Source organism: Eubalaena glacialis, chromosome 6 (assembly GCF_028564815.1).
Source record: "Eubalaena glacialis isolate mEubGla1 chromosome 6, mEubGla1.1.hap2.+ XY, whole genome shotgun sequence".
Taxonomy (NCBI): Eukaryota; Metazoa; Chordata; class Mammalia; order Artiodactyla; family Balaenidae; genus Eubalaena; species Eubalaena glacialis.
In genome coordinates, this window is record NC_083721.1 from 48777628 (window position 1) to 48794247 (window position 16620).

At 39.7% G+C, this 16620-nt stretch overlaps 1 protein-coding gene across 1 annotated transcript in view; it reads left to right on the forward strand.

Moving 5' to 3' along the window:
• LOC133093264 (cell cycle control protein 50C-like) overlaps positions 1-16620 on the forward strand; it is a 35637-nt gene that overhangs the window by 4673 nt on the left and 14344 nt on the right. Inside the window, exons 3-4 of the mRNA XM_061193020.1 lie at positions 6177-6278; positions 7560-7647. Coding sequence (XP_061049003.1) covers positions 6177-6278; positions 7560-7647 — 190 coding nt within the window. The remainder of the gene's footprint in view (positions 1-6176; positions 6279-7559; positions 7648-16620) is intronic.

A 16620-nucleotide genomic window follows, 5' to 3' on the forward strand; every position in this document is an offset into this window, starting at 1 on the left:
GGAGCAGCAATGGGAAGCATGGCCTTGGTGCAAACATAGGATGACCTCAGAGCACAGCAGCCGCGTCCACCCCTCGATTACGCTCCCTGCAGTAGGAGATCAAGAGGCACCTTTTCAGGGCCACCACAGTCTTACTAGGTAGCAAAGACTTAATGAAATGAAAATGTATTTCGAGACTTCCCTGGTGGCGCAGTGGTTAAGAATCCGCCTGCCAATGCAGGGGACACGGGTTCGAGCCCTGGTCCGGGAAGATCCCACATGCCGCGGAGCAACTAAGCCCGTGTGCCACAACTACTGAGCCTGTGCTGTAGAGCCCATGAGCCACAACTACTGAAGCCCGCGAGCCTAGAGCCCGTGCTCTGCAACAAGAGAAGCCACAGCAATGAGAAGCCCATGCACCGCAACAAAGAATAGCCCCCGCTCGCTGCAACTAGAGAAAGCCCGTGCAGCAACAAAGTCACAATGCAGCCAAATAAATAAATTTATAAAAAAAGAAAATGTATTTCCTGAAACTTTTCAAAGGTCCTGTCCTGTCCTCTGGACTCCGCACCTCTCCCCCCGCAGCACCTCCTCCCTAACCTGACCCGTCTCCCCTTCTTCCCCTGCATAGATGACTCTGCATGGGATGTTTCATGTGCAGGCAGGCCTTCTCTTGAGCTTGTCACTGAACATCCCATCCTCAAGGCCCTGCTTCCTCCCCATACCAGACTCATCGTCATCTCCTGAAAAACCCTCCTTACTTCCCTTTCTGGGAAAGATCCCATCACCAAGACTCAAAATTTTCCTCCTTGACTTTACCCTGCCCACTCCTTTCTCATCCAGACCTCTGATGTGTGATTACTGTTCTGCAATCCCTGTCTCTCCCAACCACTTTCTCACTCCATTTTCTTGGCATCACCCCAGTTCAGTCCCTCCTGATCTAGTATCACAGCAACCTTAACTGCACATCTTGCCTTTGGCTTCTCCTACTTTTAGCCAGTTGTTATTTGCCAAATCAGTAGACCACACCCTGTCCCCCAAAATGTGCCCTCTTTCAGATTACTTTTCAATACCTGAGGCCCAGCCACCTTTTTTCATCTTTATCCTTGCAGGAGACCTTGTACTCCTGCCAAACTGACCAACTTGCTTTTCCATGATGCAACTCTTTATGTTCCTGATGTTCTTTTGCCTAGAAAGTCTCCCCTCTCACTCCCACCTGTAAGATCTCACTTGTTTTAAGCCACTAATATCCAAACACTTCCTTGAGCCTCCTTTCCACTCATGTCTCCAGCAAGAATTTGCCCACATTTGTATCCTGAGAACGCTGTTTCAACTCTTCTTATGGACTTACAATCGCCCATATAATATCCTGTAGACTCATTTCCTCTATTCACAGGAACTTCCCTGAGGAAAGGGACCATGCTTTACATGCCACACCACACAACTACACATCCAGACGTATCTGCACTACATACTCAACCTTCCCACCTGTTACCACAGGTGAACCACCCATGCTCCCATCTGAAGGCTCACCTCTCCACTTGTGTGATAGATGCCAGCCTTTCTTGCCTCTATAAGGGCTTAACTCAGCAGTTGTCACCTCTCTGTATCATCAAATTTTCTCTCTACTGGATCATTCCCATCAGCACACAAACATATTATTTGACCTATCTTTTAAAAAACAAAAACAAAGTACTCTTCTATTCTCCCAAATTTCCCTGCCAGCTATCCGCCTATTTCTTTCCTCCCATTAGCAGGGAAACTCCTCAGAGGAGTCATCTCTCTTGGGTATTTCCAATTCCTCTCTTCTCATTCTCAAAGACCCACCCATGGCCCTAACACTCAGTGAAATTGCGGGGTTACCAATGACTTCCTTGTGGATAAATCCAGTGCTCTGTCCTCAGTGCTTTGTCACCCACTGGACACAGGCAATCACTCCCTCGTCCTTGACATGCTTTCTTCTCTTGGCTTCCAGGAGACCTTACTCTCTTGGTTTTCCTCCTTGCTCTCTGGCTGCCCTTCTTTTTTTTTTTTTTAATTAATTAATTTATTTTTGGCTGCGTTGGGTCTTCGTTGCTGCTCACGGGCTTTCTCTAGCTGTGGCGAGTGGGGGCTTCTCTTGTTGCGGAGCACGGGCTCTAGGCGTGCATGCTTCAGTAGTTGTGGCACGTGGGCTCAGTAGTTGTGGCTCGTGGGCTCTAGAGCACAGGCTCAGTAGTTGTGGTACATGGGCTTAGTTGCTCCGTGGCATGTGGGATCTTCCCGGACCAGGGCTCGAACCCATGTCCCCTGCACTGGCAGGCAGATTCTTAACCACTGCGCCACCAGGGAAGTCCCCTGACTGCCCCTCTTTGGTTCCTTTGCTGTTCCTCCTATTTTCCCCAAACTCTTTATGTGGAGATCTGCAGGGCTTTAGTCATGGCCTTCAGTCTTCATCTCCTCTCCGTATGCACTCACCTCCTTGGAAACATCATCTACCTCCTAGGTTTAAATGCTATCGATTACCAATGCTCTGTTTTCTATCTCAGCTCAATGTTTCTAAAAGTGAACTAATATCCACTTCTTCCCCTTACTTACTCTACGCCTATCCCCCAAAAAACCCTATTCCACCCACAGACAATCTCAGTTGAAAAGAACTCTGTCCTTCTGGCGCTCAGGCTAAAAGCCCAGGGGTCATTCTTGACTCCTTTCGTTCTTTCACACCTTGCATCTAATCCATCCTATTGGTTCTACCTTCAAAATATATCCAGAGTCTGCTCACCTCTGCCCACCTCTGCTGCTACTACCCAGCTCCATGCCACCCTCACCTCTCACCTGGATTTCTACAGTAGCCTCCTATCAGGTCTCCCTGTTGTATCCATGTCTCAATAGAGCAGCCAGAGTGAACGTTTTAAAGTATAAGTCATATCATGTTATTCCTTTGCTCAAAAATCCCTGCAATGGCTTCTCTTTCTACTCAGTGAAAAAACCTAAGTCCTTATAAGGCCTATGTGATCTGGCTTCTTCCTTCCTCCTAACCTCCTCTCTCCATTCTCTTCCCCACCCCCTCTCTGACCACACCGGCCTCCTCATTCCTCAAACAAGTCAGGCATTCTCTTCTTCTCTGTACCTGACATCCACTCGGCTAACTCCCCTGCTGCCTTCAGGTCCTGTTTGGCTCAGCCATCACCTAATCAGGCCTACACTAGCCATCCTATTTCATACTTCATCCTGTCTGCTCACCCCACCCCTGCACTCCTGATTCTTATTACCTTACTGTAATTTCCATTTTTTCCATAGTACTTATCACCTTCCAACTTACTATATAAATTAACAGTTTATTATATGTATTGTTTATTGTCTGTCTCTCACTATTGTATCCCAAGCACCTATAACTATGCCTGACACCCTGTAGTTGCCCAATTAATGTTTATTGAATGAACATAAGAATCTTTGCTTCCTTCACAGGGGCATAGCACAGTATATTTTACGTGGTAGATGCTTAGAAAATGTTTGCTGAAATTTTAAATGAATGGAAAAAAAGATAAAGTGATAAATTATATTGCTTTATGCTCTAGGAAGCTTTGGTTTTATGTGTCCCTTTCCTATTTCCCCCTTGATCCCAGATGAAAGCATGTTGGCATCAGTAATAGTCTGAATACATCTGTATCTCTAATCATTTTTGTGAGTAAGTCTGATGTAAATTATGAGAAAATTACTGAGTTGTACTTGAGTTGTAAGTGATATCTATATAAAGTCCCGGGAGGGAAGATTTATATCTGTGCTCTTTTGTTAAAGGTCAAAATTCTAGTTCTCTACAATTGTGTACTTTCTTGCCTTCCACAACTCACCATGCTGCCCCCACAAAGTAAAAGTTAGTGTTGCTTTTTTTTTTTTCTTTAAACATTAGATATTTATTTTCTCACAATTCTAGAAATCAGAAGTCTGAAATCAAGGTGTCAGCAGGATTGGTTCCTTCTTGGGGGGCACAGGGTGCTTAAAATTTTGAAGAAAAAAATCCAAAAGATAAAACCTTAAAGGGCTTCAAGTTCCCATCTGTCTGTGTCCTTTGAAATCCTAAAGGCAAATAAGTGTTACCAGCTGCTAACCATTCCTTTGAGGCAAAGGCTTTCTCATAAAAATCTAACCAAACTACTCAAGGCAAGCACAGAGCCTTCTGCCTACAAGTTCACACACATTACACACGCTGGATGACAAATCCACGCAAGGCTCTCTTGCCTTAAACTAGGAATCCTGCACCAAGTACCACGGAAGAAAAGAAACACTATAAAGTGCATTGTGCCTCCAGGACCAATCGAAAAGATGATGATCTTGGAGGCCTTGTAAAATCTTGGACAAAGAATTATTGAAAAAAGTTTATTAAAACACTTCTGTCTCCAGCATGTGAGTGTTCTCTATTTATTTTGTCATGTTTATATGAGTATATAACTTTGGGTAAGTAGAATACTCTTTTTAGCTTCCAAGAAAATGTATGGTAAGTTCCATTCCATGGATTTCATATTTTCTGTAGTTATGGGTCATCAGTAGAGGTTCCCTCCTTTGGTGAGGAAATATAATCTGTCATTCCTGCTATGCCTGGCCTGTTCACCTTCACATCCACGCTCTCTGTTTACGATGTTGTAGCCCGCCTCTTAGGGCCCAGCATCTCCCTTTCTCAGTGTTCCAGAGGCTTTTCTCTTACCAGGGACTAAGCTCTTCAGCCTTTGTTGTTTTCTGTAACTGGTCACACTTACCATGACCTTTATTTTCAGCCTAACCTGGGTACCAGCTCCCATCTTCCATACTCATCCTCTTAAAGGTCCTTAGGGCGAGGCCAAATTTGCATAGCATAAAAGAATCAGTTGACTCAGGGAACTGTAAAGGAATACTTTTGTATTTCTAGCACTGAACATAGCACCTGACATATGGGAGGCACTTAATAAAATTTAGGCCTTCATATTTTTAGATGCATACCTTCATTATTTTGGAGGTAGGTAGAATATTAATTATAAATAGCTACCTTGGACATTTACATTTGCATCGTATGTGCTGTTAGTAAAATCTGTATCAAGCCCACTTGGAGAAGTTCTAGGGGGCTTCCCTGGTGGCGCAGTGGTTAAGAATCCACCTGCCAATGCAGGGGACACGGGTTTGAGCCATGGTCTGGGAAGATCCCACAAGCCACGGAGCAGCTAAGCCCGTGCGCCACAACTACTGAGCTTGCGCTCTAGAGCCCGTGAGCCACAACTACTGAGCCCACATGCCACAGCTACTGAAGCCCACGCTCCTAGAGCCTATGCTCTGCAACAAGACAAGCCACCGCAATGAGAAGGCTGCGCACCGCAACGAAGAGTAGCCCCCACTCGCCGCAACTAGAGAAAAGCCCTCGCGCAGTAATGAAGACCCAATGCAGCCAAAAATAAATAAATTTTAAAAAATGTAAAAAAAAAAAAAAAAGGAGAAGTTCTAGGGCCTTGGTATTTCACCATGAATGTAGAAGCACAATGGTAGCCTGTGAATGGGCAGCCTCATTCGGCAAAATCCATGAAAAGGCCCATCTCTCATGGCCACAAGGCTACTTATTGCTAAGGTGAAAACCACCTTTCCTCTAGATCAGTGAACTATTCCATCTTTTTGTCCATAACAAATGGTTCACCATTTCTTAACCAAGTATAATATGCCACAGTACTGTGCTAGATCCTAGTGATAAAAAGACAACACCGGAGCTGGACACCAAGGAGCTGGGCTTATGTCTTTCACATGGGCAATCGTGAACATGCGCCTAAACATGCTCAGTGGCTCCAACTTTAAATTATGTTTCATGGATTTGCTTTGAGACCATGTGAATTTGATGCTTACCACAACCCCTAGGCAAAGCATCTTTCCTAGTATTGCTGCGAAATATTTGTAAAATCAAATTTTATATATTGAGAATACAAAGCCTAGTTATAAAATTTTTTCAAGGCAAGAATGTGGTAGCCCTTACAAAAACATTAAAAATAAGTTATGTAGTCATTTTAATAATTTTGTATAGACCAGGATTTTCCAACACTGATTTTTAAAAATAATTTCTTGGGTTTCTATCTGATATAAAGAAACTTTCAGTTCACATCAATATTTTTTGGTACTACTTCTTATATTTTAAAACTCTTGTCCATGTTTATTAATATTTCAGTTTATTTTTCTCTCTTCTTACATCTTGCTGTTCTCCTCTACAGGGTAATGTTTATATGTACTACAAATTGTATGGCTTCTATCAGAACCTCTATCGATATATTCTATCCAGAAGTAATAGCCAACTGGTGGGTACAGATGTAAAGGTAAGGCTTTATTTAACTTGGTATAATACCCTTTTTTTTTTTTTTTAAGCCAGATGGATCTTTCAGTCTAAAAGACAGTATGGAAAATAAACTCAAAAGCTAAGTATTTACAAGACAGAAATGCTCATTTCATTCTTGCGTGACCTGAAGGGGCTGAGTATTCAGGATAACTGCTATTGAGAAGGAGCACTTGCCCTCTTCAGAGCAGGAATGTGAATCTTGTCCAATTAGATGTTTATCCTTTCATGCACCAACCATTTTTTTATTTGACAGCATTTTATATTAAAACCAGATACATATTGGACTGCCCAAGTCTTGGTAATAATGAATGTGTCAGAAGGGCAAATCTTCAATTACCTTTCAACCACAATTCAGGATTTATGTTTCTCTTAATAAAGTTGATGGCATACTGGAGCTGCTTCAAACAGTAGAGTTTTTTGCTTCTTTGAATGACTGACACATCAATTAGATTTCAATATTATTTTCTCATACTTAATTTCTGTAGTTATCTTTAAAGTTGCCCATTTTAGTTGATGGATGCACCAACCATTTTGATAGTAACTTTGAGTGATTGGTCTCAGCCTAGCTCACTCTATATCCACCATTGTCCTTTTTTATAACTGGGGGCTTCAATCAGCCTAGTTTAAGGAAACTGGGCTCTACTTGATTGAATAAATGCCTTTGGTTTAATGAATATTCTTTCAGACCTAAGATTACAAAATTTAACTCTTGGTAAATTATATTCAGCATGCTGGCAAGAAAAGCTAGAAGGAAACCTTTTCTATACTGGCATTATATAACAGGGTTAACCAAATGGTTTTTAGCAGCCACTCTTTTTAGAATGTATTCTTGTAGTTAGGTGGGTGGATTTCCCTGTGATAAGTCATCCAACTGTAGACTCACAATTTATATACTTTTTAGAATATAAGTTACACTCCAATAAGAAAAACCTTTTAAAAATATATTCCATTGTGGGCTTAGTGTGGTATTTAGCACAGCAAGCAAAGTAAAATTTCTTCCTGCAGACATATTTGGTATGCTATGTACTGTTAATGAGGAAAGAAACTACACACACGTGCATGTACACACGTACATATCTCCAAAACACAAAAATTTTCTAGTCTAGGTGAGCCAGCAGCCTGGGAACAGCAGGTAGCAGCCCATAATCTCGATCTGTGGCAGTGGATCATCATGGGTTGATTTACACTGCCAGTATTTTCACTTCCAGCATTTTAAGAGATTTTACCAAAAACACTTATTCCTGTATCATTTCTCATCCAGGATGTTAGAAACTGTGCTCCATTCAAAACCTCCCACAATGGGATCCCCATCGCTCCTTGTGGTGCTATTGCCAATAGCATGTTCAATGGTAGGTGTCTTTTCCTATCTCCATCATCTTCCCTTTCATGAGTGTGTAACAATCTAAATATCCAGAAGATTACTCCTGCAGCTGAGGGGCAGTTTATTTATTTTTTTAACATCTTTATTGGAGTATAATTGCTTTACAGTGTTGTGTTAGTTTCTGCTGTATAACAAAGTGAATCAGCTATATGCATACGTATGTCCCCATATCCCCTCCGTCTTGCATCTCCCTCCCACCCTCCTTATCCCACCTCTCTAGGTGGTCGCAAAGCACCGAGCTGAACTCCTGTGCCACGCAGCTGCTTCCCACTAGCTATCTATTTTACATTTGGTAGTATGTATATGTCAATGCTACTCTCTCACTTTGTCCCAGCTTACCCTTCCCCCTCCCCATATCCTCAAGTCCATTCTCTAGTAGGTCTGCGTCTTTATTCCCTTCTTGCCCCTAGGTTCTTCGTGACCTTTTTTTTTTTTTTTTTTTTTTTTTTTAGATTCCATATATATGTGTTAGCATACGGTATTTGTTTTTCTCTTTCTGACTTACTTCACTCTGTATGAGAGACTCTAGGTCCATCCAACTCACTACAAATAACTCAATTTCGTTTCTATTTATGGCTGAGTAATATTCCATTGTATATATGTGCCACATCTTCTTTATCCATTCATCTCAATGGACACTTAGGTTGCTTCCATGTCCTGGCTATTGTAAATAGTGCTGCAATGAACATTGTGGTACGTGACTCTTTTTGAATTATGGTTTTCTCATGGTATATGCCCAGTAGTGGGATTGCTGGGTCATATGGTACTTCTATTTTTAGTTTTTTAAGGAGCCTCCATACTGTTCTCCATAGTGGCTGTACTGATTTACATTCCCACCAACAGTGCAAGAGGGTCCCTTTTCTCCACACCCTCTCCAGCATTTATTGTTTGCAGATTTTTTGATGATGGCCATTCTGACCATTGTGAGGTGATACCTCATTGTAGTTTTGATTTGCATTTCTCTAATGATTAGTGATGTTGAGCATCCTTTCATGTGTTTGTTGGCAATCTGTATATCTTCTTTGGAGAAATGTCTGTTTAGGTCTTCTGCCCATTTTTGGATTCGGTTGTTTGGTTTTTTTGATATTAAGCTGCATGAGCTGCTTGTATATTTTGGAGATTAATCCTTTGTCAGTTGCTTCGTTTGCAAATACATTCTCCCATTCTGAGGGTTGTCTTTTGGTCTTGTTTATGGTTTCCTTTGCTGTTCAAAAGCTTTTAAGTTTCATAGGTTGCATTTGTTTGTTTTTATTTCCATTGCTCTAGGAGGTGGGTCAAAAAGGATCTTGCTGTGATTTATGCCATAGAGTGTTCTGCCTATATTTTCCTCTAAGAGTTTTTTTTTGTTGTTTTTTAAATTTTATTTATTTATTTATTTATTTATTTATGGCTGTGTTGGGTCTTCGTTTCTGTGCGAGGGCTTTCTCTAGTTGCGGCAAGCGGGGGCCACTCTTCATCGCGGTGCGCGGGCCTCTCACTATCGTGGCCTCTCTTGTTGCGGAGCACAGGCTCCAGACGCGCAGGCTCAGTAGTTGTGGCTCACGGGCCTAGTTGCTCCGCGGCATGTGGGATCTTCCCAGACCAGGGCTCGAACCCATGTCCCCTGCATTAGCAGACAGATTCTCAACCACTGCGCCACCTGGGAAGCCCCCTCTAAGAGTTTTATAGTGCCTGTCCTTACATTTAGGTCTCTAATCCATTTTGACTTTATTTTTGTGTATGGTGTTAGGGAGTGTTCTAATTTCATTCTTTTACATGTAGCTGTCCAGTTTTCCCAGCACCACTTATTGAAGAGGCTGTCTTTTCTCCATTGTATATTCTTGCCTACTTTATCAAAGATAAGGTGACCCTATGTGCATGGGTTTATCTCTGGGCTTTCTATCCTGTTCCATTGATCTATATTTCTGTTTTTGTGCCAGTACCATACTGTCTTGATTACTGTAGCTTTGTAGTATAGAATGAAGTCTGAGAGCCTGATTCCTCCAGGTCCATTTTTCTTTCTCAAGATTGCTTTGGCTATTAGGGGTCCTTTATGTTTCCATACAAATTTTGAAATTTTTTATCCTAGTTCTCTGGAAAATGCCATGGGTAGTTTGATAGGGATTGCATTGAATCTGTAGATTGCTTTGGGTAGTATAGTCATTTTCACACTGTTGATTCTTCCAATCCAAGAACATGGTATATCTCTCCATCTGTTTGTGTCATCTTTAATTTCTTTCATCAGTGTCAGAGTTTTCTGCATACAGGTCTTTTGTCTCCTTAGGTAGGTTTATTCCTAGGTATTTTATTCATTTTGTTGCAGTGGTAAATGGGAGTGTTTCCTTAATTTCCCTTACAGATATTTCATCCTTAGTGTATAGGAATGCAAGAGATTTCTGTGCCCTAATTTTGTATCATGCTACTCTACCAAATTCATTGATTAGCTCTAGTAGTTTTCTGGTAGCTTCTTTAGGATTGTCTATGTATAGTATCATGTCACCTGCAAACAGTGACAGTTTTATTTCTTCTTTTCCAATTTGGATTCCTTTTATTTCTTTTTCTTCTCTGATTGCTGTGGCTAAAACTTCCAAAACTATGTTGAATAATAGTAGTGAGAGTGGGCAACCTTGTCTTGTTCCTGATCTTAGTGGAAATGGTTTCAGTTTTTCACCATTGAGAATGATGTTGGCTGTGGGTTTGTCATATATGGCCTTTATTATGTTGAGGTAGGTTCCCTCTATGCCCACTTTCTGGAGAGTTTTTATCATAAATTGGTGTTGAATTTTGTCAGAAGATTTTCCTGCACCTATTGAGATGATCGTATGGTTTTCCTTCTTCAATTTGTTAATATGGTGTATCACATTGATTGATTTGCGTATACTGAAGAATCCTTGCATTCCTGGGATAAACCCCACTTGATCATGGTGTATGATCCTTTCAATGTGCTGTTGGATTCTGTTTCCTAGTATTTTGTTGAGGATTTTTGCATCTATGTTCATCAGAGATATTGGCCTGTAGTTTTCTTTTTTGGGGACATCTTTGTCTGGTTTTGGTATCAGGGTGATGGTGGCCACGTAGAATGAGTTTAGGTGTGTTCCTCCCTCTGCTATATTTTGGAAGAGTTTGAGAAGGATAGGTGTTAGCTCTTCTCTAAATGTTTGATAGAATGCGCCTGTGAAGCCATCTGGTCCTGGGCTTTTGTTTGTTGGAAGATTTTTAATCACAGTTTCAATTTCAGTGCTTGTGATTGGTCTGTTTATATTTTCTATTTCTTCCTGGCTCAGTCTAAGAAGGTTGTGCTTTTCAAAGAATTTGTCCATTTCTTCCAGGTTGTCCATTTTAATTGGCATACAGTTGCTTGTAGTAATCTCTCATGATCCTTTGTATTTCTGCAGTGTCACTTGTTACTTCCCCTTTTTCATTTCTAATTCTGTTGATGTGAGTCTTCTCCCTTTTTCTGTTGATGAGTCTGGCTAATGGTTTATCAATTTTGTTTATCTTCTCAAAGAACCAGCTTTTAGTTTTATTGATCTTTGCTATTGTTTCCTTCATTTCTTTTTCATTTATTTCTGATCTGATCTTTATGATTTCTTTCCTTTTGCTGACTTTGGGGTTTTTTTTTTTTTTTGTTCTTCTTTCTCTAATTGCTTTAGGTGTAAGGTTAGGATGTTTATTTGAGATGTTTCTTGTTTCTTGAGGTAGACTTGTATTGCTCTAAACTTCCCTCTTAGAACTGCTTTTGCTGCATCCCATAGGTTTTGGGTCGTAGTGTTTTCATTGCGATTTGTTTCTAGGTATTTTTTGATTTCCTCTTTGATTTCTTCAGTGATCTCTTGGTTATTTAGTAGTGTATTGTTTAGCCTCCATGTGTTTGTATTTTTTACAGTTTTTTCCCTGTAATTGATATATAGTCTCATAACGTTGTGGTCAGAAAAGATACTTGACACAATTTCAGTTTTCTTAAATTTACCAAGGCTTGATTTGTGACCCAAGATATGGTCTATCCTGAAGAATGTTCCATGAGCACTTGAGAAGACAGTGTATTCTGTTGTTTTTGGATGGAATGTCCTATAAATATCAATTAAATCCATCTTGTTGAATGTGTCATTTAAAGCTTGTGTTTCCTTATGTATTTTCATTTTGGATGATCTGTCCATTGGTGAAAGTGGGGTGTTAAAGTCCCCCACTATTATTGTGTTACTGTCAATTTCCCGTTTATGGCTATTAGCATTTGCCTTATGTATTGAGGTGTTCCTATTTTGGGTGCATAAATATTTACAATTGTTATATATTCTTGGATTGATCTCTTGATCATTATGTAGTGTCCTTCTTTGTCTCTTGTAATAGTCTTTATTTTAAAGTCTATTTTGTCTGATATGAGAATTGCTACCCTAGCTTTCTTTTGATTTCCATTTGCATGGAATATCTTTTTCCATCCCCTCACTTTCAGTCTGTATGTGTCCCTAGGTCTGAAGTGGGTCTCTTGTCAACAACATATGTACGGGTCTTGTTCTTGTATCGATTCAGCCAATCTATGTCTTTTTGGCTGGAGCATTTAATCCATTTACATTTAAGGTAATTATCAATATGTATGTTCCTATTACCATTTATTAATTGTTTTGGGTTTGTATTTGTAGGCCTTTTCCTTCTCTTGTGTTTCCTGCCTAGGTAAGTTCCTTTAGCATTTGTTGTAAAGCTGGTTTTGTGGTGCTGAATTCTCTTAACTTTTGCTTATCTGTAAAGGTTTTAATTTCTCCATCGAATCTGAATGAGATCCTTGCTGGGTAGAGTAATCTTGGTTTTAGGTTTTTCCCTTTCATCACTTTAAATATGTCCTGCCACTCCCTTCTGGCTTGCAGAGTTTCTGCTGAAAGATCAGCTGTTAACCTTATGGGGATTCCCTTGTATGTTATCTGTTGCTTTTCCCTTGTTGCTTTTAATATTTTTTCTTTGTATTTAATTTTTTTTTTAAAGATTGATTGATTGATTGATTGATTGATTGATTGCTATGTTGGGTCTTCGTTTCTGTGCTAGGGCCTTGTCTAGTTGCGGCAAGCGGGGGCCACTCTTCATCGCGGTGCACGGGCCTCTCACTGTCACGGCCTCTCTTGTTGCGGAGCACAGGTTCCAAACGCGCAGGCTCAGCAGTTGTGGCTCACGGGCCTAGTTGCTCCGCGGCATGTGGGATCTTCCCAGACCAGGGCGCGAACCCGTGTCCCCTGCATTAGCAGGCAGATTCCCAACCACTGCGCCACCAGGGAAGCCCTGTGTTTAATTTTTGATAGTTTGATTAGTATGTGTCTCAGTGTGTTTCTCTTTGGGGTTATCCTTTATGGTACTCTCTGTGCTTCCTGGACTTGACTGACTATTTCCCTTCCCAGGTTAGGGAAGTTTTCGACTATAATCTCTTCAAATATTTTCTCAGACCCTTTCTTTTTCTCTTCTTCTGGGACCCCTATAATTTGAATGTTGGTGCATTTAATGTTGTCCCAGAAGTCTCTGAGAGTGTCCTCAATTCTTTTCATTCTTTTTTCTTTTTTTTCACACACACTGTATTTTATTTTTACAAGAGATAAATAGACTGACACCAAGCATTGTACATGGATGACCACAACAAAAGCAACAATGATTGCAATTACCAAACATGAAACACACTCATACTATGTCATAATATTGACATTCAGTCCAGTAATCCTCCACTGCAACAGCTCCTTTACTTTGCAGTGAAAATTGATTTGTATATTCTTTGCCTCTGAGTTCTTGTGGGATTTTTTCTTTTTTTAAATTCAACCAGAAAGTCACAAAAATTATACTTATCCTCATCAGTTCACTCAGTCCCATGTAATTAATTTTTTTTTTTCATCTTGATCTTTTGTTAGCACTTTTATGAGCTCATCAGTTTTTCATTAGAGTTCTGAAAATGCTTATTCATTCAGTTCAGCAGTACAGTCAGGTACCAGAAACCTGTACTTGTCAGAGTCTTTTCCATGAATTTCCTGGAGATGAAACCCTTTTATAGGAACATATTTACAAAAGCATCAGAGTACACCCAGAACTGTCTGTAAATGACAAAAGACGTAAAAATGACCACGGTTAAAGATTTGATGAAAGTTCATAATAATGCAGTTGACAAGAAAATTAGTTATTTCTGAGATATACATTTTAAAGTAATAACTAGGATTATGACTTATAACATTATACCAGAACATATAAGATTTTTAGAAATTTCATGTAATGTCTGAAACATTTATATTAACATATTTCCATACAAATAACCCAATGAAAGTTTAGTATTAGTTGTTTTGTTTGTTTGTTTATACTGCAGGTTCTTATTAGTCATCAATTTTATACACATCAGTGTATACATGTCAATCCCAATCGCCCAATTCAGCACACCACTATCCCCACCCCACCGCAGTTTTCCCCCCTTGGTGTCCATATGTCTGTTCTCTACATCTGTGTCTCAACTTCTGCCCTGCAAACCAGCTCATCTGTACCATTTTTCTAGGTTCCACATACATGCGTTAATATACAATATTTGTTTTTCTCTTTCTGACTTACTTCACTCTGTATGACAGTCTCTAGATCCATCCACGTCTCAACAAATGACTCAATTTCGTTCCTTTTTATGGCTGAGTAATATTCCATTGTATATATGTACCACAACTTCTTTATCCATTCGTCTGTTGATGGGCATTTAGGTTGCTTCCATGACCTGGCTATTGTAAATAGTGCTGCAATGAACATTCGGGTGCATGTGTCTTTTTGAATTACGGTTTTCTCTGGGTATATGCCCAGTAGTGGGATTGCTGGGTCATATGGTAATTCTATTTTTAGTTTTTTAAGGAACCTCCATATTGTTCTCCATAGTGGCTGTATCAATTTACATTCCCACCAACAGTGCAAGAGGGTTCCCTTTTCTCCACACCCTCTCCAGCATTTGTTGTTTGTAGATTTTCTGATGATGCCCATTCTAACTGGTGTGAGGTGATACCTCATTGTAGTTTTGATTTGCATTTCTCTAATAATTAGTGATGTTGAGCATCTTTTCATGTGCTTCTTGGCCATCTGTATGTCTTCTTTGGAGAAATGTCTATTTAGGTCTTCTGCCCATTTTTGGATTGGGGTGTTTGTTTCTTTAATATTGAGCTGCATGAGCTGTTTATATATTTTGGAGATTAATCCTTTGTCCGTTGATTCATTTGCAAATATTTTCTCCCATTCTGAGGGTTGTCTTTTCGTCTTGTTTATGGTTTCCTTTGCTGTGCAAAAGCTTTGAAGTTTCATTAGGTCCCATTTGTTTATTTTTGTTTTTATTTCCATTACTCTAGGAGGTGGATCAAAAAAGATCTTGCTGTGGTTTATGTCAAAGAGTGTTCTTCCTATGTTTTCCTCTAAGAGTTTTATAGTGTCCAGTCTTACATTTAGGTCTGTAATCCATTTTGAGTTTATTTTTGTGTATGGTGTTAGGGAGTATTCTAATTTCATTCTTTTACATGTAGCTGTCCAGTTTTCCCAGCACCACTTATTGAAGAGACTGTCTTTTCTCCATTGTATATCTTTGCCTCCTTTGTCATAGATTAGTTGACCATAGGTGCGTGGGTTTATCTCTGGGCTTTCTATCTTGTTCCATTGATCTATGTTTCTGTTTTTGTGCCAGTACCATATTGTCTTGATGACTGTAGCTTTGTAGTATAGTCTGAAGTCAGGGAGTCTGATTCCTCCAGCTCCGTTTTTTTCCCTCAAGACTGCTTTGGCTATTCGGGGTCTTTTGTGTCTCCATACAAATTTTAAGATGATTTTTTCTAGCTCCGTAAAAAATGCCATTGGTAATTTGATAGGGATTGCATTGAATCTGTAGATTGCTTTGGGTAGTATAGTCATTTTCACAATGTTGATTCTTCCAATCCAAGAACATGGTATATCTCTCCATCTGTTGGTATCATCTTTAATTTCTTTCATCAGTGTCTTATAGTTTTCTGCATACAGGTCTTTTGTCTCCCTAGGTAGGTTTATTCCTAGGTATTTTATTCTTTTTGTTGCAATGGTAAATGGGAGTGTTTCCATAATTTCTCTTTCAGATTTTTCATCATTAGTGTATAGGAATGCAAGAGATTTCTGTGCATTAATTTTGTATCCTGCAACTTTACCATATTCATTAATTAGCTCTAGCAGTTTTCTGGTGGCAGTTTTAGGATTCTCTATGTATAGTATCATGTCATCTGCAAACAGTGACAGTTTTACTTCTTCTTTTCCAATTTGTATTCCTTTTATTTCCTTTTCTTCTCTGATTGCCGTGGCTAGGACTTCCAGAACTATGTTGAATAATAGTGGTGAGAGTGGACATCCTTGTCTCGTTCCTGATCTTAGAGGAAATGCTTTCAGTTTTTCACCATTGAGAATGATGTTTGCTGTGGGTTTGTCATATATGGCCTTTATTATGTTGAGGTAGGTTCCCTCTATGCCTACTTTCTGGAGAGTTTTTATCATAAATGGGTGTTGAATTTTGTCAAAAGCTTTTTCTGCATCTATTGAGATGATCATATGGTTTTTATTCTTCAATTTGTTAATATGGTGTATCACATTGATTGATTTGCGTATTTTGAAGAATCCTTGCATCCCTGGGATAAATCCCACTTGATCGTGGTGTATGATCCTTTTAATGTGTTGTTGGATTCTGTTTGCTAGTATTTTGTTGAGGATTTTTGCATCTATATTCATCAGTGATATTGGTCTGTAATTTTCTTTTTTTGTAGTGTCTTTGTCTGGTTTTGGTATCAGGGTGATGGTGGCCTCATAGAATGAGTTTGGGAGTGTTCCTTCCTGTGCAATTTTTTGGAAGAGTTTGAGAAGGATAGGTGTTAGCTCTTCTCTAAATGTTTGATAGAATTCACCTGTGAAGCCATCTGGTCCTGGACTTTTGTTTGTTGGAAGATTTTTAATCACAGTTTCAATTTCATTA